Source organism: Schistocerca cancellata, chromosome 3, assembly GCF_023864275.1.
Source record: "Schistocerca cancellata isolate TAMUIC-IGC-003103 chromosome 3, iqSchCanc2.1, whole genome shotgun sequence".
NCBI classification, from domain to species: domain Eukaryota; kingdom Metazoa; phylum Arthropoda; class Insecta; order Orthoptera; family Acrididae; genus Schistocerca; species Schistocerca cancellata.
This window is the reverse complement of record NC_064628.1, coordinates 894,775,905-894,800,743: the sequence shown is the minus strand read 5'-3', so window position 1 is coordinate 894,800,743 and position 24,839 is coordinate 894,775,905. Positions and strand designations below refer to the sequence as shown.

The 24,839-nt window shown below is 43.9% G+C and overlaps 1 protein-coding gene across 2 annotated transcripts in view; it reads left to right on the top strand.

Moving 5' to 3' along the window:
• Positions 1-24,839, top strand: part of LOC126175961 (UDP-glucosyltransferase 2-like) — a 59,175-nt gene that overhangs the window by 26,678 nt on the left and 7,658 nt on the right. The window contains exons 3-5 of one of the 2 annotated variants that reach the window (XM_049923047.1): positions 1,242-1,423; positions 3,651-4,110; positions 10,929-11,148. In XM_049923047.1, the coding sequence (XP_049779004.1) occupies positions 1,242-1,423; positions 3,651-4,110; positions 10,929-11,148 (862 nt within the window). The remainder of the gene's footprint in view (positions 1-1,241; positions 1,424-3,650; positions 4,111-10,928; positions 11,149-24,839) is intronic. The other variant, XM_049923048.1, reaches the window with a different exon arrangement.

Genomic DNA, 24,839 nt, shown 5'->3' with positions numbered 1-24,839 from the left:
ATTGTTGGTGCTCTTATGATGGATCCTTCCGTAAGCGAGGTAGTCGAGTTGTTTGATGTTTCAAGAGATATCGTATTGGAGGTGCTCACCACATACAGGGAAAGTGGAAAAACATCTACTAAGTCAAAATGCGGATGAATGTGTGTGCTGAGTAATGTGATGGTCGGTCACTGAAGAGGACTGTGACGAAAAATAAATGCATGACAGCTGCAAAAGTCACTGCAGAACTGAATGTCGCACTCGCGAACCCTGGCTGCACCAAATCAACACGGAGGAAGCTCCAAAAGCGGAGAACTATTAGGCAAGATGGATGTCCGAAATCACTTTTCAGTGATGGAATCCCTGTAACAGGAAAAAGTGGTGCCGAAGCCAGAAAACCCGGACTAAGGAGCAGTGGAAGGACGTCATTTGCTAGGATAAGTCTTGTTTCATACTCTTTCCAATTTCTGGCCGAGTTTACGTCTTAAGAGTGAAACATGGCGGGGGTTCGGTGATGATATGGCAACGATATCGCGATATTCCGTGGGCCCCATGGTTAATCTGCAACATGGGATTGATGCCAAAGGTTATAGCTCGCATCATCCATCTCTGGTTTGGTGGGCACGAGGATGAATTGCCGCATCTGCTCTGGACCCCAGTCACTAGATCTCAGTATTATTCAGGCTCTATGATTTACTGTACAGAGGTAGGCGCATGATCGCTGTCCACCTTCATGATCGATTCTGATCTTTCCACTATTTTGCAGGGAGAATGGTATAAGATTCCCTTGAAAACCACATATTATCTGTGTTTATCCATAACGAAACCGCTGGAAGCTATTTTGGTGGCCAACGATTTTCCTACACTATACTGGGCACGGTAATTTGTTGTGATATTGGTGTTTCCATTTTTTAGACCACCCGCTGTGTGTGAAAAGTGCATGAAGGTAAGATTCAAGAAACATATTGAATGGTTACAAACCAGACAAGCAAATACTCTACATTTAGCGCTGCAAGTCAAAAGATCGACATGGCCACAGCTGGAATCACAGAAGCCAAGAAAAATTCCACGCAGGAATTATGCATACTGGGAAGTGTAAACGCTCTAGTAAAAATTACAAATCTTACAAAAACAGGATCCGATCAAAGTTCAGAAGCAAAATACCATATTCTGTATCAGCGTGAATACCAGCAAAAGTTTTATGTATCGTTTACGGAAAATGGTGTGCAGCACTGTTGTGACCTTTTTTTTTTTACTTTCAGGAAAACATCACCAACTTCACAGAAATTGACATATCTGCCGCATATAACTATCTGAAAACGTCCACTGATTGGATGGCTACGGTCCATTGGACAGAAATTGATATGCTATTTTTTTGGAAGCAAATAGGGAGAGCAGCTTGTGAGAGCGAACTCAGTACTCCAGAGATGCAGCAGTTCATAAAGTACGTAGTTGCTCCGTAAGTATTCCTCATTCTCAATCATTTCTTCCTCCTCTTTCTCCACCTCCTCCTGTTTCTTCCTCTTGTTCATCGAGTGAACTCCTTTGCAAACAGTACTATAACATTTTGCCTCACCAACTATCATATATGCTTGTGTATTTTATGCTATATTCTAATTTCATAAAGCACACAAGTATAATTTTCAAATGAAATGTTGACATTCGTTATTATTTAAAACTGTGTATTTAAGACGTTAAAAACTATTTATTGACTGTTAAGGCGATAATTGATGGTAGTCTTTATTATAGTTTTGGACTACTTCACTTCACTGCACTATGTTCTACTACGTTAACTGAAAACAGTAAATTGCGAGTAGGAAGGTTAACTGGTGTTGTGAGCACCTGGATTGTAACAGAACGGGAGGATTAGTATATGGAGAAGTGTGGTGTTGGACAGTGGATGATAGGAGACGTTTGATTTGGGATGGGGTGACTAGAGTTAAAATCAGTGTGTATAAGTCACATGTAAGGCAGAACACTAGCTACGGAAATGAGTGGATTATACCAGTGTAGACATTGTACACTACTGGCCGTTAAAATTGCTACACCACGAAGATGACGTGCTACAGGCGCTAAATTTAACTGACAGGAAGAAGATGCTGTGATATGCAAATGATTACCTTTCCAGAGCATTCACACAAGGTTGGCGCCGGTGGCGACACCTATAACGTGCTGACGTGAGGAAAGTTTCCAACCGATTTCTCATATACAAACAGCAGGTGACCGGCGTTGCCTGGTGAAACGTTGTTGTGATGCATAGTGTAAGGAGGAGAAATGCGTACCATCATGTTTACGACTTTGATAAAGATTGGATTGTGGCCTAACGTGATTGCGGTTTATCGTATCGCGACATTGCTGCTCGCGTTGGTCGAGATCCAATGACTGTTGGCAGAATATCGAATAGGTGGGTTCAGGAGGGTAATACGGAACGCCGTGCTGGATCCCAACGGCCTCGTATCACTAGCAGTCGAGATGACAGGCATCTTATCGGCAAGGCTGTAACCGATCGTCCAGCCACGTCACGATCCCTGAGTCAACAGATGGCGACGTTTGAAAGACAACAACCATCTGCACGAACAGTTCGACGACGTTTGCGGCAGCATGGACTATCAGCTCGGAGACCACGGTTCCGGTTACCCTTGACGCTGCATCACAGACAGGAGCGCTTGCGATGGTGTACTCAACGACGAACATGGGTGCACAAATGACAAAACGTAATTTTTTCGGATGAATCCAGGTTCTGTTTACAGCATCATGATGGTCGCATCCGTGTTTGGCGACATCGCGGTGAACGCACATTGGAAGTGTGTATTCGTCATCGCCATACTGGCGTATCACCCGGCGTGATGGTATGGGGTGCCATTGGTTACACGTCTTGGTCACCTCTTGTACGCATTGACGGCTCTTTGAACAGGGGACGTTACATTTCAGATGTGTTACGACCCATGGCTCCACCCTTCACTCGATCGCTGCGAAACCCTACATTTCAGTAGGATAATGCACGACCGCATGTTGCAGGTCCTGTACGGGCCTTTCTGGGTACAGAAAATGCTCGACTCCTGCCCTGGCCATCATATTCTACAGATCTCTCACCAATTGATAACGTCTGGTCAATGGTGGCAGAGCAACTGGCTCGTCACAATACGCCAGTCACTACTCTTGATGAACTGTGGTGTAGTGTTGAAGCTACATGGGCAGCTGTACCTGTACACGTCATCCAAGCTCTGTTTGACTCAATGTCCAGGCGTATCAAGGTCGTTATTACGGCCGGAGGTGGTTGTTCTGGGTACTGATTTCTCAGGATCTATGCACCCAAATTGCGTGAAAATGTAATCACATGACAGTTGTAGTGTAATATATTTGTCCAATGAATACCCGTTTATCATTTGCATTTCTTCTTGGTGTAGCAATTTTAATGGCCAATTGTGTATTTGTCCAATGAATACCCATTTATCATTTGCATTTCTTTTTGGTGTACTAAGTTTAATGGCCAGTAGTGTATTTTGTCGAACCTCTGCACTTCCATGACGACACAGTTTCTCTTTTGTGTAAACGCTATAAACATAAGTCGCATTATGTACTCGTACCATTTAAACTAATCCAGTATTTCTTGAACATTTGAACATAGTCAGGTAGCAATAGTCCATTAATACAACAAACATTTCTTTCAGATCAGCTCCAAAATTCGACCTGATTATTTTGGAACGGGTGATGACGCCTTGCTACTACGGTTTAATCCACAAACTGGGCTCCCCGCCTCTCATTGGATACGTCTCCTTAGGCGCCACCACCCCCACCCACTGGACTGATGGGAATCCTAGTAGCCCCGCTTACCTTCTAGATTTTCAGGCCCGCTGCTCAGACCACATGTCATTCTGGGAGAGAGTTTACGTGACATACTTATGGCTTTTCACAAATTATTACTACTTCTATCAAATTATGGCAGATCAAGAAGAAATCCAGAGAAAATATTTTGGGCCTGACGTTCCATCGGTTTATGAAACTGAAAAAAATTTCAGTTTAATGCTCATAAACAATCACTTCAGTATAAATTATCCTCGACCGAATCTGCCAAACATGATAGAATTGACTGGACTGCATGTGGAAGCCAACCCACCGCCTCTTCCTAAGGTAATTGTTCTTTCTCCTACTATTGTAAATAGTGCAATCACGAATGAATTTGAGCTTAATAGAAATACCCCTACCACGAATAAACACTGATAGAGGATAATCTTTAGGCAATTTACACATACGTCTAGTACGAACACACATAGGTGTATCAATAAATAAATGCGTAGATTGATCAGTCCTGGTGGCAGCGCAGGATTGGTTTATCATAAACGTGCGGTAGGCGATTACATCACGTGGGGGGAAGTGAGAGACAGCGTAGAGCGGAATCGACTGACTTATCAAAAAGATGAAATATCCACGAACTGAAAGCTTCTTTATAAGCAGAAGTCTACAATATTAAAATTCCATAGCGAATCTTCACTTGTAACAGAAGCAATATTACGCTATTGTGCAAAAGTCAAGCATAATCAGTAGATTTGAGGACATGTGTCAACAGAATGTCGGAATGATGACAGAACAATGTAAACCGTGTAGTAGTGTCATTAGCAAAGTTCTCAAAGCGTATTACAGTAGATAATGAAGCTAAAATACAAAAGGGAAGGAAGAAAGGAACGCCCCGACGATGTCGAAGTCATCATAGATGGAGCACAAGCTCGGATGGGGAAAGGATGGAAAAGGCAATCTGCCAAGTACTTTTCAAAGAAACTATTCCGGCATTTGCCTTAAGCCGTTTAGACCAACCGCACAAAATCTAAATGTGAAAGGCCGGACAGAAATTTGAATCTCCATTCTCCGGAATGCAAGTCAAGTGACTTAGCATACATCACCTCGCTCTGTAATTGTAAAAAACCTCTTCCACAAGAATAACAGGAGATATGCGTACCATTAGCTAGCTGTAACACTTGACAATAACCTTGCATGCTTTGTACGAGTTGACTGGACAGCTCTGTCGGTAGTCAATCCAAATCCTGAGCAAGGACTGTGTGCAGGTCTTGAAGGTCCCTAGTGTCAGAGACAGAGATGAAACTCGGTTCGCAGACATGTTCTGTAGGATTCAGATCATAGAATTTTAACTAATATTGTGTTTATACTGGTTGCTGGTGAGGAGGAAAGTTAGTTATTAGTATTTTTTTAATGGTCTCATTCATAAGCAGCCATATCACAGCCATCACAGTCGCTCAAGAAAGTTATAATTAAGCTTCACTTGTTTAATCAGAATCGGACGATGACTCTCCTTGCCCGCAGTTTCGATGATTCGAAGCGATCTGCTATCCTGTGTAAATAAAATGTCTTGGTTTCCTTGCGTTGCGCAGTCAGTCGGGAAACCTCAGATCAAGCGGAAAGTTTGCTTTGATAGAGTTTAATTATCCGATGAAATAATGGAGCTCTTGGATCTAATAATTGCAGGTTCGTTTCCAATTCATCGGAAGTTCCCTTCTCATTACCAACGACATGACACCTCCGTGCAAATTTCCAATTAGAGAATACATATACAATGAAATTCCTTACACACCTTTGATGTAAATGCTCAGTGTATATTTTCTTGAGTAGCATACAATTTATTTTCAATCTCTTTCTTCCACTAATCTCGATAGCAAAATTACAATTATACACTGCGGCTATTCGGCATGGAGAAGATCCTGGAAGTCCCCTCAACACACCATAGAGAATATTACAAAGAGTAATTATGCGCTCATGGAATAGTAATAGTACTGTACTACTCTGCGCGTTAATTCTGCGAGTATATAGATGCTCAAGTAGGAAACGTAATTCACTCATAGAATTGTGCAGGGATAATTAGTAGGATATAAAGAGATATTACAATCAGATGACCTCTCTGACCAACCCACCAGAGCAGCTGCGTCTGAACAAGCACTAATATCCTAAAGATGGAGTCTGGTCACATTTTTTCGCCGAAAACTCACGAATGTCGCTACATTACCTCGTAGCAGTACCTGCGAAAGTCCTCCAACCGCCTGGGAAAATAAGAGTCTCCTTACGCCCATCTGATGTGATGGCTCTCACACCAGAACTTCGGCACCACGAAATTACTAGTATTTGATTCCCACGACGTTCCCGTGATTGTATTAGTGACGTCTTTCTTTTCAGACGAATTTGCGACGAGAATCATTCTCAAAATAAAAGCGGGATTCGTCTGAAAAGACCATACTTAAGAAAGGACCGGGCGGAGACACCTCTGGATGAAGACCGGATAGCAGTTGGGTACCTGTAAAGCGTTGCTGACGTTAGTGAAACGTGGTCAAAGTTCAATTACTTATTAACCATGTTAACAGTCTGCTTGTTCCACACCGGCGTTGTAGCCGATGCCTCATTCAACTGCTTGCTGGATACCCGCTGACGGCTGCCGAGTCAACTCCTCGTCTGAGGGCTCAGGCGAAGAGTGAGCGACATCGCGCCGCGGCTGTGGTCCAGCACGAATGGACTCGTACAAGCTGCTGCAGTGTGCTCGATCCCACTCCTGATTCTGTGTTGACCTTTGATGACCCCCATCCGCGACTGGTGTTGTCGGAAGTCGTGTGGTCGGTCAATCCCCTTCCTACTGGCCAGGTGGGTTTCAGCACCCAGAGGCGCCTAAGTGTTGACCAGGAACGTGGACCCCACTAGGCCCTGCTCAGACTGGTTTCCGTGTTGAAGTTCGCTGATTTCAGCACTCTGTGATGTGGTGTTGTTAGAAGACTGTCGGCTTCTCCAACAGTAATGGTCGGTGGCCAACAGTATGAAATTCATCATGCGAAGTCCGTCGTCTCATATACATGTACATCTTTGGCTGGTTCGTAGACTGTTCTGAAGAATCTAGGACATAGATTCGGTACATTATCATAATCACGGAATCGAGTGATATTACTGCGAATGTCATCGATGGTTCAAATGGTTCAAATGGCTCTGAGCACTATGGTACTTAACATCTATGGTCATCAGTCCCCTAGAACTTAGAACTACTTAAACCTAACTAACCTAAGGACAGCACACAACACCCAGTCATCACGAGGCAGAGAAAATCCCTGACCCCGCCGGGAATCGAACCCGGGAACCCGGGTGTGGGAAGCGAGAACGCTACCGCACGACCACGAGCTGCGGACAATGTCATTGAGCCCAGTGATCAAGTTCTTGACAGACGGAGAGCTCGTGTATTTAAAGGGAACCAACGTGAGGCTGTGACGCAATTCTCGGTCCGTAATGACAGCATGTGTTCTTCTCATTCTGCTGTATTCGCTTAATAGGCTCTTAACTGCTGAGCAGGTTCTCCGATACTGCTTCTCACGATGGGTACAGTTTCCTTCGACATCTCTTACGAGCTAACGAATATGCGTGTCACATTTCTGTTGATTTCCTGTCCTGTGCTGTTTTCTGCTGAGGCCATCCTCTCTCTCTCTCTCTCTCTCTCTCTCTCTCTCTCTCTCTTTCTCTCTCTGTCTCTCTCAGCGCAGTGCTGTAACGTGCAGAGGCCTGACCTACTTGCGACATAGAGCTTATTTGCTGGTCCTGTCTCTGCCTCTGGCGTGACCACACTTTGCTTGTAGCAAGGCGACAGTGTTTTAATAAAGTTTTCTGATTTTTAACCACTTACTATTCTGTGCTGTAACAATACTTCTCCACCCAATCATACTCCTGCATGAACGGGGCTCTGAATGTCAGTGTGCGGTACACACATTGCTGGACTTCTGTCGCATAGATCAGGTTCTCTGACAAACTGGCAGGTAGTTTCTTGAGAGTGGGTGTATGCTCTGCATATATCGTTAGGTTTATTAATACAGTTCAGACCATTCGTCTAAGACGTTAATGGATTGTTTATTCTTTGTGTTCCCCCAACTAGCTATCACGAAAATTTTCCATGTCCACTAATCGCCGCTAAGGAGCCTGATACGGCACCTGGTGATGGTTTGAGCACTCTTGAGCTTCCAGTCAGCGTCTCACCTGTTCCAAGGATTCTGATCTGCCAAAAGGGTACAAACAGCGTCTTTGTGGCGTCGTGTTGTAAGCTTTGACAGGTGACTAAGCTCTAGACAAAACGAAATTGCGAACACGACTTGGGCACTATCGGCTTCATGCTCCGCTTTTCGTCTTCACTGAATCACGTTCCTAGACTTAGGGCGAGGGATGCGCATTCAGGAAGAACATGGCTGAATTCTACATCTGGCCATCCAGATTTAGAGTTTCTTTGGTTTCCCTAAATAAATCCCCTGATGGATAATCGGAAAAGGACACAGCTGATGGCTTTCTGTATCCTTGTCAAACCCAAGTTTGTGCTCCATGTTTATGTACTCAGCGTTAACTAGACATTAAACCATTCATTTCGTTTTGAGCATAGACATAGCGCAGACTAGTAGTATGGCTACCAACTCTTTGGTGCGTAGCTGAAGTTTCCACCGCTAGTCAGCGCTGCTATCTCGGCACTGCAGTCTCTGGTGGTGGTGGTAAATACAAAAATCCAAGCTGGCGACTGGTGGCAAATTTAAAAATACCAGGAGGCGCTGGGAGGAAACTAAAAAATTCAAGACCCTGGTAAATTAAATAATAAATTTAAAAAATAGTAAAATCCAAATTGGCGGTTAGCCTAGTTGCTGTTTGTGAGCTCTCCCCTCCCCTTCCTCTCCCCCTCCCACTGTTACTCCTTTCCCCACTCCAGTCCCCCTAAATTGTGTAGTCATGTCATGTACAATACTTCCATGTTGAAAAAATACGTAACCTTCACTTGAATTGGCTCTGGCACTATGTTCGAAGATATTTGAGACTGAATTGTGTAAACTAGCACCATCACACACACACACACACACACACACACACACACACACACACACACACACACCTGTTGCGTTACAGCAATGATAGTCCATTGACTGCCATTCCAATGGACGTTGTCGATATCTGCCGGCGACTTTTGGAGTCTGTTTTTCCAATCGCGAACGTCATCTTCCTCGTCATAATCATCCTCCTCTTCGATCTCTTCATATTCCTCCCATCATGGTCATAATCATCGTCTCCCTCATCACAAACATTCTTCCTCATGATCAACATACTCCTCATCGTAATCTTGGCCTGTCTTCTTCTTCTCCTATCAGAATAACTGTTCTTCTTGAATTAGACTCTGTATCGGTTGAGAAACGGTTTTAATTGCTTTTTCCAGCATATTGTTTGCGTTTCTTGCAAGCAGCATTAAAGAGAGAGAGAGAGAAAGAAACCGATAGAATTAGACGTACAATTACCAGACACTTCTACCACTGAGACGTGAAGAGCCCTCGCACAGGCCCCCAAGGTCTCTCTCTCTCTCTGTCTATCTATTTATGTATCTCCCTCAGTCTCTCTCTCTGTAGCAAGTGGCTGCACATTTGGAAGGAGTATATTATTCACAAATGAAAACAGAGAAAAATGGTATACAGTAGTGTACGTGCGCGTGTGTTTTACTAATCACAGTGCTCATGTATTTACTTTATTGGACATGTCAGTGCACATACGTGGAATGAATTTAATGATGAGGCAGTACATTGTTTCAAATGGCTCTGAGCAGTATGGGACTTAACATTTGTCATCAGTCCCCTATACTTAGAACTACTTAAACCCAACTAACCCAAGGACATCACACACAGCCATGTCCGAGGGAGGATTCAAACGTGCGACCGTAGCAGCAGCGCGGTTCCGGGCAGAAAGCGCTTAGAACCGCTCGGTCACAGCGGCCGGCAGTACAGTGTTTACAGATGTGTATAAATGAGAGAGATGATGATGAGGCAGATGTGCAAATATTGTACGTAATTCTTTTGATATTGTGTGCACGTATGGCAGACGAAATTTGACGATTTATTTACAGAAGTGGATCATTCAGCGTGTGTGTGTGTGTGTGTGTGTGTGTGTGTGTGTGTGTGTGTGTGTGTGTGTGTGTGTTCTATGGTGTCACTTTATGTAATCCAGAGGGAAATATCTTACAATATAACACCAAGCTAAGTGAAGCTTCAATATTTTTTCAACTTGGAAATATTGTACGTTACGTCATTTTACGCAATTCATAGGCAAATATCTTTAAATTTGGCACCACTGTCGCGCAGTTCAAATGAAACTTCCCTAATTTCACAGCTACATAGTGGCTGGTTGCTTCATTTTAATACCTGCTCGAATACTCTGCTCTGATTGCTTCATTTTAGCACCCATTAAAATGCTACGCTGAGGTTGACTGGAGAGGGAAGGAGAGAGGGAGGGTTTACAATCCACAACGAGACTAGCTGCGCCATAATGGATTTTTCGAATATTTCTTGAACTTTTTTATCTATTTTTAAATTTCCCACACTCTTGGATTTTTGAATTTTCAGGCAACCCTAAAGACTGCAGCCACTACAGCAGTGCCAAGTGTCGGCGCACACCAGCCGGCCGCGGTGGTCTCGCGGTTCTAGGCGCGCAGTCCGGAACCTCGCGACTGCTACGGTCGCAGGTTCGAATCCTGCCTGGGGCATGGATGTGTGTGATGTCCTTAGGTTAGTTAGGTTTAAGTAGTTCTAAGTTCTAGGGGACTGATGACCACAGCTGTTAAGTCCCATAGTGCTCAGAGCCATTTGAACCATTTTTTGTTGGCGCACACCTGAAATATGCGCCAAACAGTTGGTAGTCAACTGCTTGCGTTATTCCTATACAGATACCGCAATTTTACTTTGTGGAAAAATCTAGACAAGGTAAAGCGATCGCAAGTGTCCAAGCTGCTTATGCTTTACCACTGATCACTGGAGGAACTGTGATTGCATCTGACTGTATTCATAATGTACAAAGAGTGCCAATGAGGTACGTTTCATTTGAAATTTATGGCGTACCTGCCTTGCAGTTGTCTCGATAGTTAACGAATGATCGTAAATAAACTTTTTTACTTTCACGAGCAGGACATACAGGACTGGCTGGATGGGGCAGAGGACGGCGCCGTCTACTTCAGCCTGGGTTCCATGGTTCAGGCGAGCACGATGCCTGAAGAAAGAAGGTTGGCGTTTCTCGAGGGTTTTAAGAAACTACGACAGAGGGTGCTCTGGAAATGGGAGAAGGACATGGACGATCTACCGCCCAACGTCAAAGTCTCAAAATGGCTGCCGCAGCAATCTGTACTAGGTATGCCACAGCTAACGCACCAACATCACGAATATGCTTCATTTGTATATCTATTTCCATCATTTGTCTGACTCACATTCGGATAAGCAAACCTGCAAAAATCTCAAATGGTTCTTACACCTGCAGGAGCCTCCAGCAGGTCTAAACAGCAAAACCTTACCTGCTCTAGTCTAGAGTGTTTGCCATTTCTTAGAAGTGCCGCAGTATTCTTTTTAGAGACATCTACCTCGAATGCTGATCGCAGAAGAAATTTTTAGCAGGAATATTTGGCCATCAATGGAAGGAGAGATGCTGCTAGAATATCTGATCATCAGAGAGCGCATCAACGTTTTCCTTTGAACTCTGAACGCCGTTATAAAATTTCATGGTGTGAGGACATGCATCATTTCTCACTGTTGTTAGATGAGAATGTTCAACGGTCGAGTGTTATAGGTGTTAATAGAGAGGAGTTGGCTGCGTGCGGGGACTGAGTATCACCCAGTCCCTTCCGTTCGTGAAATACTCGTTCGTAACAGCGTGAACGGAATACTTCCTGCGCAATCATTCATCACTGTCATTCTCTCGATACGGCTATAAATATTAAAAACTCTTGTTGTTGTTGTGGTCTTCAGTCCTGAGACTGGTTTGATGCAGCTCACCATGCTACCCTATCCTGTGCAAGCTGCTTCATCTCCCAGTACTTACTGCAACCTACATCCTTCTGAATCTGCTTAGTGTATTCATCTCTTGGTCTCCCTCTACGATTTTTACACTCCGCGCTGCCCTCCAACGCTAAATTTGTGATCCCTTGATGCCTCAGAACATGTACTACCGACCGATCCCTTCTTCTTGCCAAGTTGTGCCACAAACTCCTCTTCTCCCCAATTCTATTCAATACTTCCTCATTAGTTATGTGATCTACCCATCGAATCTTCAGCATTCTTCTGTAGCACCACATTTCGAAAGCTTCTTTTCTCTTCTTGTCAGAACTATTCATCGTCCATGTTTCACTTCCATACATGGCTACACTCCATGCAAATACTTTCAGAAACGACTTCTAGACACTTAAATCTATACTCGATGTTAACAAATTTCTCTTCCTTAGAAACGCTTTCCTTGCCATTACCAGTCTACATTTTATATCCTCTCTACTTCGACCATCATCAGTTATTTTGCTCCCCAAATAGCAAAATTCCTTTACTACTTTAAGTGTCTCATTTCCTAATTTAATGCCCTCAGCATCATCCGATTTAATTCGACTACATTCCATTATCCTCGTTTTGCTTTTGTTGATGTTCATCTTATATCCTCCTTTCAAGACACTGTCCATTCGGTTCAACTGCTCTTCCAGGTCCTTTGCCGTCTCTGACAGAATTAAAATGTCATCGGCGAACCTCAAAGTTTTTATTTCTTCTCCGTGGATTTTAATACTTACTCCGAATTTTTCTTTTGTTTCCTTTACTGCTTGCTCAATACACAGATTGAATAACATCTGGGATAGGCTACAAGCCTGTCTCACTCCCTTCCCAACCACTGCTTCCCTTTCATGCCCCTCGACTCTTATAACTGTCATCTGGTTTGTGTACAAACTGTAAATAACTTTTCGCTCCGTGTATTTTACCCCTGCCTCTTTCAAATTCTGAAGGTGGCAAAAACTCATAGCTAGGTCGAAATAATTTTAGTGTAGAATTCAATCAACAACACTGACGAGCGACTTCCCAAGTAAACGGTGCAAATTCCTGCTCTATTGCTGAAGTTAATGAGTGGGTGTCATTATGGTGTGAAGTGGATTTTTGCTGTGGCAAACGGCTCTGAAAAAACTGAATGAATCACGTGAGTCTCGTAGCGACGGTCGCAACTGGGATGCCTCCCAGAATGAGAACATAGTCTGCAGACACAGACATTTATTGGTGCGTTCATTAAATAATCACAACCAGCCACATGTGTACAGCACAAGATGCTCTGAAACGAACAGCACATTACACTGAAGCTCTAATGGAAATATCTGTTAATATTTTTAGCAATTTAATGAAAAAACAGACAAAAATGAGACGTCAACACTGACTTCCGGAAATGGCCCAATCAAAGTCTATAATTTCCGCTTTGCCTTCAGTCTGAAGTTCAGTTGGTGACAGAATTTCCGAGACCCCTCGCCTTATGGTTATGCTGAACTCCCAGCTTTACTGTCTGCTGGCATAGCATGCAAGGAGACGAGGGACTACCGACGTGTTATCTACAGGCGCCAAGTCGAAAAACCATCCGAACATTGTCACACTGTCGTAGATAGTATGGGAGACTATACTGCAGCTGATTACTTTATATCTTATGTTTATCTGCTCTATTCAATAAACTAACGAAAATGTGCTATTTAGTATGCACCGTACTAACTTAGCCAGCGGCCTTGGCCAAATGGTAACACTGTTTTCCGTCAGAGCACCGCAGTTAAGCACTGTTGGTCTTGGCTAGCACTTGGACAGATGATGCATTGCTTTATTTACTAACTATTCACCAAGAACATTAACACATTTAATCACACTATGTGAGCGTGGAAGTAGTTGCCAGGGAGTAACTGATGAAATCTAAATTTTTTTTTTTTTATAAACTTATTTAAAATTATAAGTGGAAAGCACCCACAAAATATCAAATTACAATTTATTCAGAGGCAGAAAGAAGCAAATTTTTGAGTGTATGAGCCTTCGGGCTGAGAACCTTGCCACTCCCTTCTGACACGGCCGTCGTCACGGCCGCTCACAACAGCCTCTGAAAGACTACACAGGTGCAAATCTGCAACACACCAGATTACCTTGAAGTAAAAGTTTTAAAAATTCACACAAGCACACAAACTATGCACACGGTAGAACGGATGGAAATGGTACAAAACACTAAAATTAAAGATTAACTTGCCACCGAACGTGCAACTTGATTTTAACTTTTAAGAAAGTCTTACGGTGGAAGGATGGCAACTTTATATACTAAAATGACCATTTAAATAAAAGTCCATGAAACGCAATCTTAAATAAAATTATACAAGGTTGGCAAAACATGCTGTACAGTACACATATACCGCCTCTCAAGATGATAGGCAAGATAAAAACATATTTCAGGAATTAGGCCGTTAAACTTGAAGCAATAAATTCGTTAACACACCGAATCCGACAAACATGACAGAGGCAGCTATTAACGTACGGCAGGTACATAGGGAGATTACCGAACAACCCGAACCGCAGCTTGCTCTAACCCGCCCCTGCTCCACAAGGGAAAAAACGGACCATCCAATTCATAAATAACCACTTTCCCGCGGGTGGGCAAACGGAGAAGAATGGAGGGACGATCCCAAAACAAAGCGGCTGGTGACCTCACCAAGAAAACAAGTAAATGAAACAACATATCACCAATCACGTAACTTGTAATAAACTGCGATTTCTGGCGAAGACCTGGCCCAGCACCCCCAAAACGGTCTCCCGCACCGTCCGCTGGCAGCCGCTTCAACGGACGCAGGAAGGCGCGCCGACCTCCCGTCTCACGGCGTCGCAGCTCCCACCGGCCAGACTGATGCCGCGGGTTGACTCCTGTTGCTCTCGTGTCGACCGCGAAGCCACTACCCCTCGCTATACGGCGCGGCCCACTGGACTGACGTGGCGACCTCACATGCGCCGACGCTCAAGGTGGACAAGGCATCTTATGTCTCAGTGCGCGACCGACCAACCGATCGATCCAACCGCCATTGACCGTTGCCTGAGCAACTCGAGCAGACTGGCGGCCTAACGCGCAGACTCAGATGCAGGAACCGACCGGGCGACCACTCGTTGAGTTCTCTCACTGCGCCACAAATTCGGACGAGAGACAGACTAGCCAGCTGGGGACGAGAGACCGACCCCAGACTGACTCCAGACTCACCCAGACTGACCAACTGACCGACTGGCGAGCTTATCGCGCCCCTTAAATGCACGTTTCCCACCAGAAGGAGACACCAAAGCTGCGATTGCCACAGCGGCGCCACCGCCAGAAACGGAGGGCGACTGCTTCACACAACGCGCTGCGGCGCGCTCTTCAAAACAGCAATTTTTACCACTGCTCAACCTTGTTAGACCAATTGAGGAGCTTCTTGACTGAGAAGTAGCGGCTCCGTTCACAAAAACTGGCAACTGCCGAGAGAACATTCTGCTTACCACATGCCCCTCCATATCCGCCTTCAGTGACGCCTATCGTTTGAGGGTGACACGGCGGTTGGTCGGTACCGTTGGACCTTCCGAGCCCTGTTCGGACGGAGAGATAAAATAAATGAATTATAACTTATCATGATAATGATACGAAAAAAGTATTTTTTAATAGAACGAAGTATCCCAAATTGTCACGAAATTTCTGGACAATATGCTATTTCGGCTTCGAAACGGTCAGAGTCTTCGTTCAGTCCACAGTCATATTGAAGAAGCTTCACAGGACTACCACAAAAATATGCAGCTGCAGTAGTAGGGGTATACGCATAAAAATGTTCAGTTAACAAATCGTTCAGTGCCACAATTAAGTCAATACAATTGATACACGCACAGAAAGCTAGCACTAACAACTGTGTCTGAAAGTCTTTCACATTTAGATCTACAAGGTACAGAACCAAGGTAGCGACAAAATTTATAGGGGAGAATTTGTCTTAGAATGTCTTTATTTATTTATTTATTTATTGTTCCGTGGGACCACATTAAGGAGAAGTCTCCATGGTCATAGAACGAGTCAATACATGAAATTATAACACGATTGTAGAAACAGATAAAATGAAATATAAGAAACATATTCAGGCGACACGTCATTAGTTTAAATAAAGAAAATCAAGAATGTAACACTGGAATTTGCTTAATTTTTTAGCTCTTCCAGGAGCTCCTCGACAGAATAGAAGGAGTGAGCCATGAGGAAACTCTTCAGTTTAGACTTAAAAGCGTTTGGGCTACTGCTAAGATTTTTGAGTTCTTGTGGTAGCTTATTGAAAATGGATGCAGCAGAATACTGCACTCCTTTCTGCACAAGAGTCAAGGAAGGATTATCGATCTGCCTGCTAGTGGCTGTTTTACAGAAGAGGTAAAAATCTCGTCTCCAGCGAGATTGGAACCGACAACTGACACAGAGTTCCGCTTGAGGAGCGAACACTTCAAGCACTTTTTTTTAATCTCATTTTGTTCGCTTTTGTTCGATGCACCTGTTCGGGGCGGGCGTCGTAAGATATCCGTTTAAGTTCGTTGTTGATCGATTAACTCAGTTTTTTTATTACAGAGGGCAGCTAACCTTCTGACCGAATACGCTGAGCTACCGTGCCGGCAAGCACTAAGCTAGCATACAACTACGGCAAACAGTGCTCCATAAATTGCAGTTCCTGTTGAAACTAGCTCCCTGAACCCAAAAATATAAATTTGCTACCTCCATGTCATCCTCTAAGTGAGAATAATTCAGAATATTATATGTAAATGATAAGAAGTTATTGAGTGAATTTATCAGGATAATTCTGAAGCACTTCAGGAAGTAAATCGACAATCACATAGCTGCCAAACATATTCTACAATATCGTTAGTTCGCCATTACACCACAGACAGGCAGAATACGTTTGCTCAGCCGATGTGTTTCCTGAGCTGGGGAAGCTCACCCTGTGAAGACACAGTGTCGTCGGCTACCACTGCGTTGACTGGTGGGAGTAGAAATACCTAACGTAAGTAAGTGAGTTTTAATCGCATTTCTCTATGGTCTGGGTCTAAAGCGTAATACTAGGTTTTTTCCTGTTTTAGGGGAACTGCGAACTAAAGAACTCATTCACTGGATAAAGAAAAAAACAGTTTTGGTCTCTTGCTGCAATCATTACTTATTTACCAATGACGAGTTTCGCCTGATTCAGGCACCTTCGTATTGGCCCACAGAAAAACGTATATTTTTTAGAAGTGGTATGATCCCATTTCCCAAAATTGGAGTTAGAAGCACTAAACTGTAACACCACTCACTCACATTAGATGGTGTTAGGTACATGGGGGGGCCGCCCGTGGTGGCCGAGCGGTTCTAGGCGCTTCAGTCTGGAACCGCGCGACCGCTAAGGTCGCAGGTTCGAATCCTGCCTCGGGCATGGATGTGTGTGATGTCCTTAGGTTGGTTAAGTCTAAGTACTTCTAAGTTCTAGGGGACTGATGACCTCAGATGTTAAGTCCCATAGTGCTCAGAGCCATTTGAATCATTTGAACCAAGGCACATGGGATACCGATTATACTGAACTTCCCTGCAAATAATTTTCCTCATCAAATACGAAAAAAATGTGTCCTATAAATAAGTACGAGGGGTGTTCAATAAAGAATGATCATAATTTTTTTGACAACATACCTTTACTCATCCTCATAATTTTGATGGTCCTTCTCAAAGTAGTCTCCGATGAATGCGATGCACTTGTCCCAGTGTTTCTGCCAGTCTTCAGATACATGCTGGAAGCCATTTTTCGACAGGTCCTTCGAAATCCCCTCCGAAGCCTTCAATAGGTTTCTTTTTTGCTGTTGTGTAATACTTATTATTGTTTTTTATTTTCTCAACCCCGACACGGCCCAACACGTGCATAGTACACTTTTTATGGGAGCACGTCTCTCCCCATTGCCATGGTTCCCCCCTCTGAGATGTGTCTGTTGGTGAATCAGTATCTGGATGACTTGGGATGGGTTATTGACCATGACCAAATACGTTTCTTTTTTGATGTCGTGTAATATTTATTATTATTTTTTGTTTTCTCAAGGGTAGGACAGGTTCTTTATTTCAGTCTCTATAATAATGCGTGACAACACCAACAACTTTAATCTTTGCACAATTCAGTGCACCTTTAACATACGGACACAGACTCTGATTCATTTACATTACGACGATTCCTTTTCCTAAGAACCGACGACATTGTAGACATATAGTAACATGAACCACGATCTCTGTTATACACTTCACATACCTGAAATATACGATAAGCAATAACTTCTCGGCTGTTATATATTTCATATATCTGAAATGTGCGATAAGCAATAACTTCTCGGCTGTTAAAAGTCTGTCGTGTAGTATTTATTGTTATTTTTTATTTTCTCAAGGAAAGGACAGGTACTTTATTTCAGTTTCTATAATGATGCGTGACATCACCAACAACTTTAACGGTGGTTCATCTTACTATATGTCTACCACTGATGGAAGCGTGCCAGCTCGGAGAACAGTTGTGTACCATATTGTGGGCTGTATGATGCGTTTTTCGTAATGGGCAGTACCTGCCCAAAATGTGTCCTGAGAAACTAATATGCTCCAGAAATACAGCATCATGTCCTGCGTTTCTCTGGACTGCTGTGATGATACTAATGTTTCATCTTAATACGGTGCGTTACCAATGCTTAACGTTTTCATGTTTTTCAATGGTGATGTAAATAATAGGATGTCTGGCCTCCATGACTATTTGTCCTTCTGCTTTTACCCTATTTATGTGACACTCAAGTCTCTTGTTAAGCAAGAGACGATGAGCAGTAAGATCAGGAGATAAGATCTTGTCGACAGGATGTATCCTAAAAGCGTTATTAAGCCTTCCTAGTAGTGTCAGCATTCGGGAGGACGACGGTTCAATCCCGCGTCCGGCCATCCTGATTTAGGTTTCCCGTGATTTCCCTAAATCACTCCAGGCAAATGCCGGGATGGTTCCTCTGAAAGGGCACGGCCGACTTCCTTCCCCATCCTTCCCTAATCCGATGAGACCGATGACCTCGCTGTCTGGTCTTCTTCCCCAAACAACCCAACCCCCCCTAGTAGTGTCAAAGATGACATGAAATTACAATTAGCGTTGTCCACTCAGCCAGATCCGGCTATAAGTACTGTGATATTTAAAACAGCAGTCTGTTTTAACGATTACATCTGGATAATTCTCATACGAATGTCGTGATAGGCTAGAGCGCTGTTCATGTGAAACAACTGGGAATGAAACTGCGATCAAATGCGCCAGCTGTGAGGAACTGATAGAAGTTCCGTCTCACACCCTCTTCTTGTTACATTGGTTCCTCTGTCTAAAGTTGTCTCAAATTGGAAAGCTCAGTCTTCAAAATCTCTTCGCTTTTACTGACAAAGCATCGCCTGCAGGCATATTTTAATTCTTACGAGTTGACGATACCTTTCCTCTCTTTGCTTTTTATAGAATGAATGACAGTTTTGCTCGAAATGGTTCAAAAGGTTCTGAGCACTATGGGAACTTATAACTACTTAAACCTAACTAACCTAAGGACATCACATACATCCAGGATTCGAACCTGCGACCGTAGCGGTCGCGCGGCACCAGACTGAAGCGCCTAGAACCTCTCAGCCACACCGGCCGGTCGTATTCAGCCCATTACAGTGGGCACTTTTTTTCCTTGTTCCACATTCTCACCACAACTGCTTCTCCTTCCATGTTATCAGACGCTGGAATCGAACTTGCACTACAATGATTCACTTGTTTAAATATCTTCGTGGCTTTTGAGTCCTATTTTACGGTCATTGCGAAAGATTTTCTTGCACGGTTTCCTTTTGTGATTTGAAAATATATGCTATTCACAGCCCATGAAATTTGATTACAAGACACGAATATTCACAACTGGTAAAATTAGAAAATCATCGCGTACGATGAAAGAGTTTTTTAGGTTACAGTTCACTTAAGGTGGAGAAACACGCCACTGAAGAGGCGAACCACCTAAATAATTTTCCCATCTCTTTATTTACGACTTTTGACTTGCGTTTGGTGCTCTGGATACTTTTCGTAACTGCACTTTAGACCCAAATCATAGATACAGAAACGCGAATAAAACTCATTGGCCTCTCCTGGGTATTTGTACTCCCAGTCAACGCACTAGCAACGGCGACGGCGTGCCTTCGCGTGGTTAGCTTCCCCGTCCAATCCTGCAGAACGAACACATCAGCTGAAAAAAACGAATTGTAGCTCTTGATCGTCTGACGGAGATCCGGCAGAATTGTAGAACACATTTGGCAACTGCGTGACGGTCGATTTTCTTCCTGAAGTGGTTCAGAATTACCCTAAAGTAAGTTAAAAAATGGTTCAAATGGCTGTGAGCACTATGCGACTTAACATTTATGGTCATCAGTCCCCTAAAACTTAGAACTACTTAAACCTAACTAACCTAAGGACAGCACACAACACCCAGTCATCACGAGGCAGAGAAAATCCCTGACCCCGCCGGGAATCGAACCCTAAAGTAAGTCAAATATTTATTATTTTAAAGTAATCGCCATAACTGTTAATACATTTATCCCACTGTGGAACAAGATGGTCAGTGCATTCATGGAAAAATGCTTGCTGTTGGCTGCGGAAGCAAGATTGTACCCAAATGTGACCCTCTCCGTCCAAACTAAATAGACAGCCTTGAATGCCTTTCTTCAGTACTCAGAAAAGATGGGGAGACACCAGGGCTACCTGGAGGATGTGCAAGGGCTTCCCAGTGAAACTTCTTTAGTGTACCCGAAAGAGCCTTGACAACGTGTGGGTGGGCAGAAGAACAGATGCACACCTGAGTGGGCAACCGCAAACATTTTTTTTATAAAGACACTGACCGTCTTGTCTCACAGTGGAATAAATGTTTTAACATTTCGGTGATCAAAGTTGAATAATAAATAAATAGTAGATTTACGAAAAATGAAGAAACATACACTGCATTTGTAGATTTTAAAATGCGGATCGGAATAAAGTGTTGTCCATACTTATGAAGTATAGCATCACCTATAGAGTTAAAAAGATAACCTGTTCAGTCTGTGTGCAGCAAAGCGGAATACTTCGGCACTGAAAGAGTGGTGCAAGAGGCTAAAACCAAGAATGGTGTGAGGTAAGGCAGGGTTGTTCACAGTCAACACCAATATTTCCTCCATATATGGGAGATGCGATGAGGGAAGTGAAGGAGTATCTCGACATGGAAGTGGTATGTCACGAAGAAACAATAAGCATAATTCAGTTCGCAAATGACAGAACAGTGATCACTGAATGCATAGCGGACGGCTGTGCTATGCACATACACAAAAAGAAAAACCGAGGTACAACTGAGGAAAAATAACTGGGCACCTGTGCAGGAACGCATTGTCGTTACCAGCGTTGTGTGAGCGCACCCCTTTGTTCTGCAGGGGCGGCTACCTCAATCTGCTTCCGCCTGCTGAGGCGTGCTCTCCGTTCGTTACAAACATGTATCTCTGTTGTCTATGCGCTGGTTTTCCTATTTGGTTCTCCAGTCGCAGATGAATGCCTAGTTAAATTACTGGCCATAAACGCATAACTGGTTAATTCAATCGTTTACAGACTCGCTAGCTGCACCTAAGAAGTTCTGCTTGTGCTCAGTTTCAGCTGTCGAACAACACCTCAGCTACCACTCTGCCACCAGTTGCAGCAGAGCCCCCACCACTACCATTCTACCCTCGCCCATCGTGCTGTTTGCGCAAGTGCAAGCCCAGTGCACTCTGATGGCGTTGCACAGCAGGTGTACACGAGGGATGGCTGAATATTAACTTGGACAAGAGAGTCCTAAACAGGTGCATGAAATTTGGTCTCAAGCAAGTAGAATAGAAAAGGGAGGAAGATACTAGAAACATTTAGTAGCAAAGATGTCACAAGGCAACATGACATTATATGAAAATAAACAACTGCTAAAAAAAGGGTCTTGAGACCAGAAAAATATTCTTAAAGAGCTACGTTTTGCAGCCAGCTCCGGGTGTATGGGAAATGTGAGTAGTGAGGCAGACAGAACTGAAAAGATCGGAAGACTGTTAAAGATCAAAGAGAATGATCGAGTAAATAATGCAGATGCACTGGAACGAGGAAAAATACGAGGTTGGAACTTTAATAGTGGCAACTATTTATTTACAGCTCGTACAAAATAGATACGTGTTTCAAAGTTTTACTGACCAAAGTAATCACCAGCATTGTGTATAACCCGTTGCGAGCGATGTGGAAGTCGTAGGATACTCTTAGCAGTGCCAGTTGTGTTGACAGTTCGAGCGGCGCGGTCTATTGCCACGAATTTTGTAGTAGTTCTGAAGTGAATGCCGTGGAGTGTTTTCTTCAAGTTAGAAATCGAGTTATCCTTACGAAGGCTTAAGTCGGGGTAGTGCAGTAGGTGGTTTTAGCACTAAGCAGCCCCATCAGTCAAACAAATCAGTAACAGCTTGCACTGTACGTGCTTGAACATTGTCCTGCAACATGATGGTCAAGTCCTGCAGAAAGTGTCATCGCTTCTGTCTCTGTGTTGTTCATTTTTGGAACAAAACCTACGACCAGCTTAGAGACAAAAGTGATGACACTTTCTGCAGGACCTGACCATCATTTTGCAGGACAATTCTCAAGCATGTACAGTGTAATCTGTTACTGATTTGTTTGACTGCTGGGCTGCTAAGTGCTATACCACCTACTGCACTCCCATGACTTAAGCCCTCATGAGTTCAACTCGATCTCTAAACTGAAGGAAACACTTCACGGCATTCGCTTCAGAACTGCTACAAATTCGTCGGGAAATAGACCGCGCCGCTCGAACTGTCAACACAACTGGCACCGCTAAGAGTATCCTACGACTTCCACATCGCTCGCAACGGGTTATACACAATGCTGGTGACTATTTGAAGGTCAGTAAAACTTTGAAACTCGTATCTATTTTGTACGAGCTGTAAATAAATAGTTGCGACTATTAAAGTTCCAACCGTCGTATTAATATAGACCATAATGATATGAAGAGACTGGCTGGACACAAATAACGACCTGAGTCGTTGCTGAAATACGTAGTCGAAGGAATGACGGAAGGAAAGAACCGCAGGGGCAGTATGAGTACATTAGACAGATTATCGCATGATGTGGGATGAAGCAGGTACGCTGATATGAAAAGAAGATCTAGCATGCGACAGGAATGGAAAATCGTATTATACCGTACTCAGTGTCAATAACCGAAACACCAACAATATTCTTATACTTCGAGGCAGATGCCAGATCGAAATTCTGTGGGTGAATTCTATTAAAGCTGACGATAAGTAAGCTAGCACCAGCGCAAAACCGCATACTCTTTGTGATGCTGGGCCATTCCGTCCCACCGTTCCCGAAGGGCGGCAGCATCAGTTGACTGTCGCTATTCACACTTCGAGTGTTCTCGCTGCTGGCTCTTCACTTCACAGCGCGACGCCTCAGTCTTCGCGCACCCAACTTACAGAAGAAGTTCTTTATAACGATGCGCTTGCGACTGCATGCAATACCGTTACGTTTCTGACGAAGCAGGCAAACGAGGAAGTAAAATTCCACTAAAAACTTTGCCTGAATCGATTTCTGGAACCGCTGTCTATTTTAATAGCACAATAGAAACAATATACACTACTAGCCATTAAAAGTACTACACGAAGAAGAAATGCAGATCATAAACGAGTGTTCATTGCACAAATATATTTTACTAGAACTGACATATGATTACATTTTCACTCAATTTGGGTTCATAGATCCTGAGAAATCAGTACCCAGAACAACCACCTCCGGCCGTAATAACGGCCTTGATACGCCTGGGCATTGAGTCAAACAGAGCTTGGATGGCGTCTACAGGTACATCTGCTCATGCAGCTTCAACACGATACCACAGTTCATCAAGAGTAGTGACTGGCGTATTGTGGCGAGCCAGTTGCTCGGCCACCATTGACCAGACGTTTTCAGTTGGTGAAAGATCTGGAAAATATGTTGGCCAGGGCAGCAATCGAACATTTTCTGTATCCAGAAAGGCCCGTACAGGACCTGCAACATGCGGTCGTGCATTATCCTGCTGCAATGTAGGGTTTCGCAGGGATCGAGTGTAGGGTAGAGCCACGGGTCGTAATACATCTGAAATGTAACGTCCGCTGTTCAAAGTGCCGTCAATGCGAACAAGAGGTGGTCGAGACGTGTAACCAATGGCACCCCATACCAACACGCCGTGTGATACGCTAGTATGGCGATGACGAATACACACTTCCAATGTGCGTTCACCGCGATGTCGCCAAACACGGATGCGGCCATCATGATGCTGTAAACTGGATTCATCCGAAAAAATGACGTTTTCCCATTGTTGCACCCAGGTTCGTCGTTGAGTACACCATCGCAGGCGCTCCTGTCTGTGATGCAGCGTCAAGGGTAACCGCAGCCATGGTCTCCGAGCTGATAGTCCATGATGCTGCAAACGTCATCGAACTGTTCGTGCAGATGGTTGTTGTCTTGCAAACGTCCCCATTTGTTGACTCAGGGATCGAGACGTGGCTGCACGATCCGTTACAGCTATGCGGATAAGATGCCTGTCATCGCGACTGCTAGTGATACGAGGCCGTTGGGATCCAGCATGGCGTTCCGTATTACCCTCCTGAACCCACCGATTCCATATTCTGCCAACAGTCATTGGATCTCGACCAACGCGAGCAGCAATGTCGCGATACGATAAACCGCAATCGCGATAGGCTACAATTCCACGTTTATCAAGGTCGGAAACGTGATGGTACGCATTTCTCCTCCTCACACGAGGCATCACAACAAAGTTACACCAGGCAAAGCCGGTCAACTGCTGTTTGTGTATGAGAAATCAGTTGGAAACTTTTCTCATGTCAGCACGTTGTAGGTGTCGCCACGGGCGTCAACCTTGTGTGAATGCTCTGAAAAGCGATTCGTTTGCATATCACAGCACGTTCTTCCTGTCGGTTAAATTTCGCGCCTGTAGCAC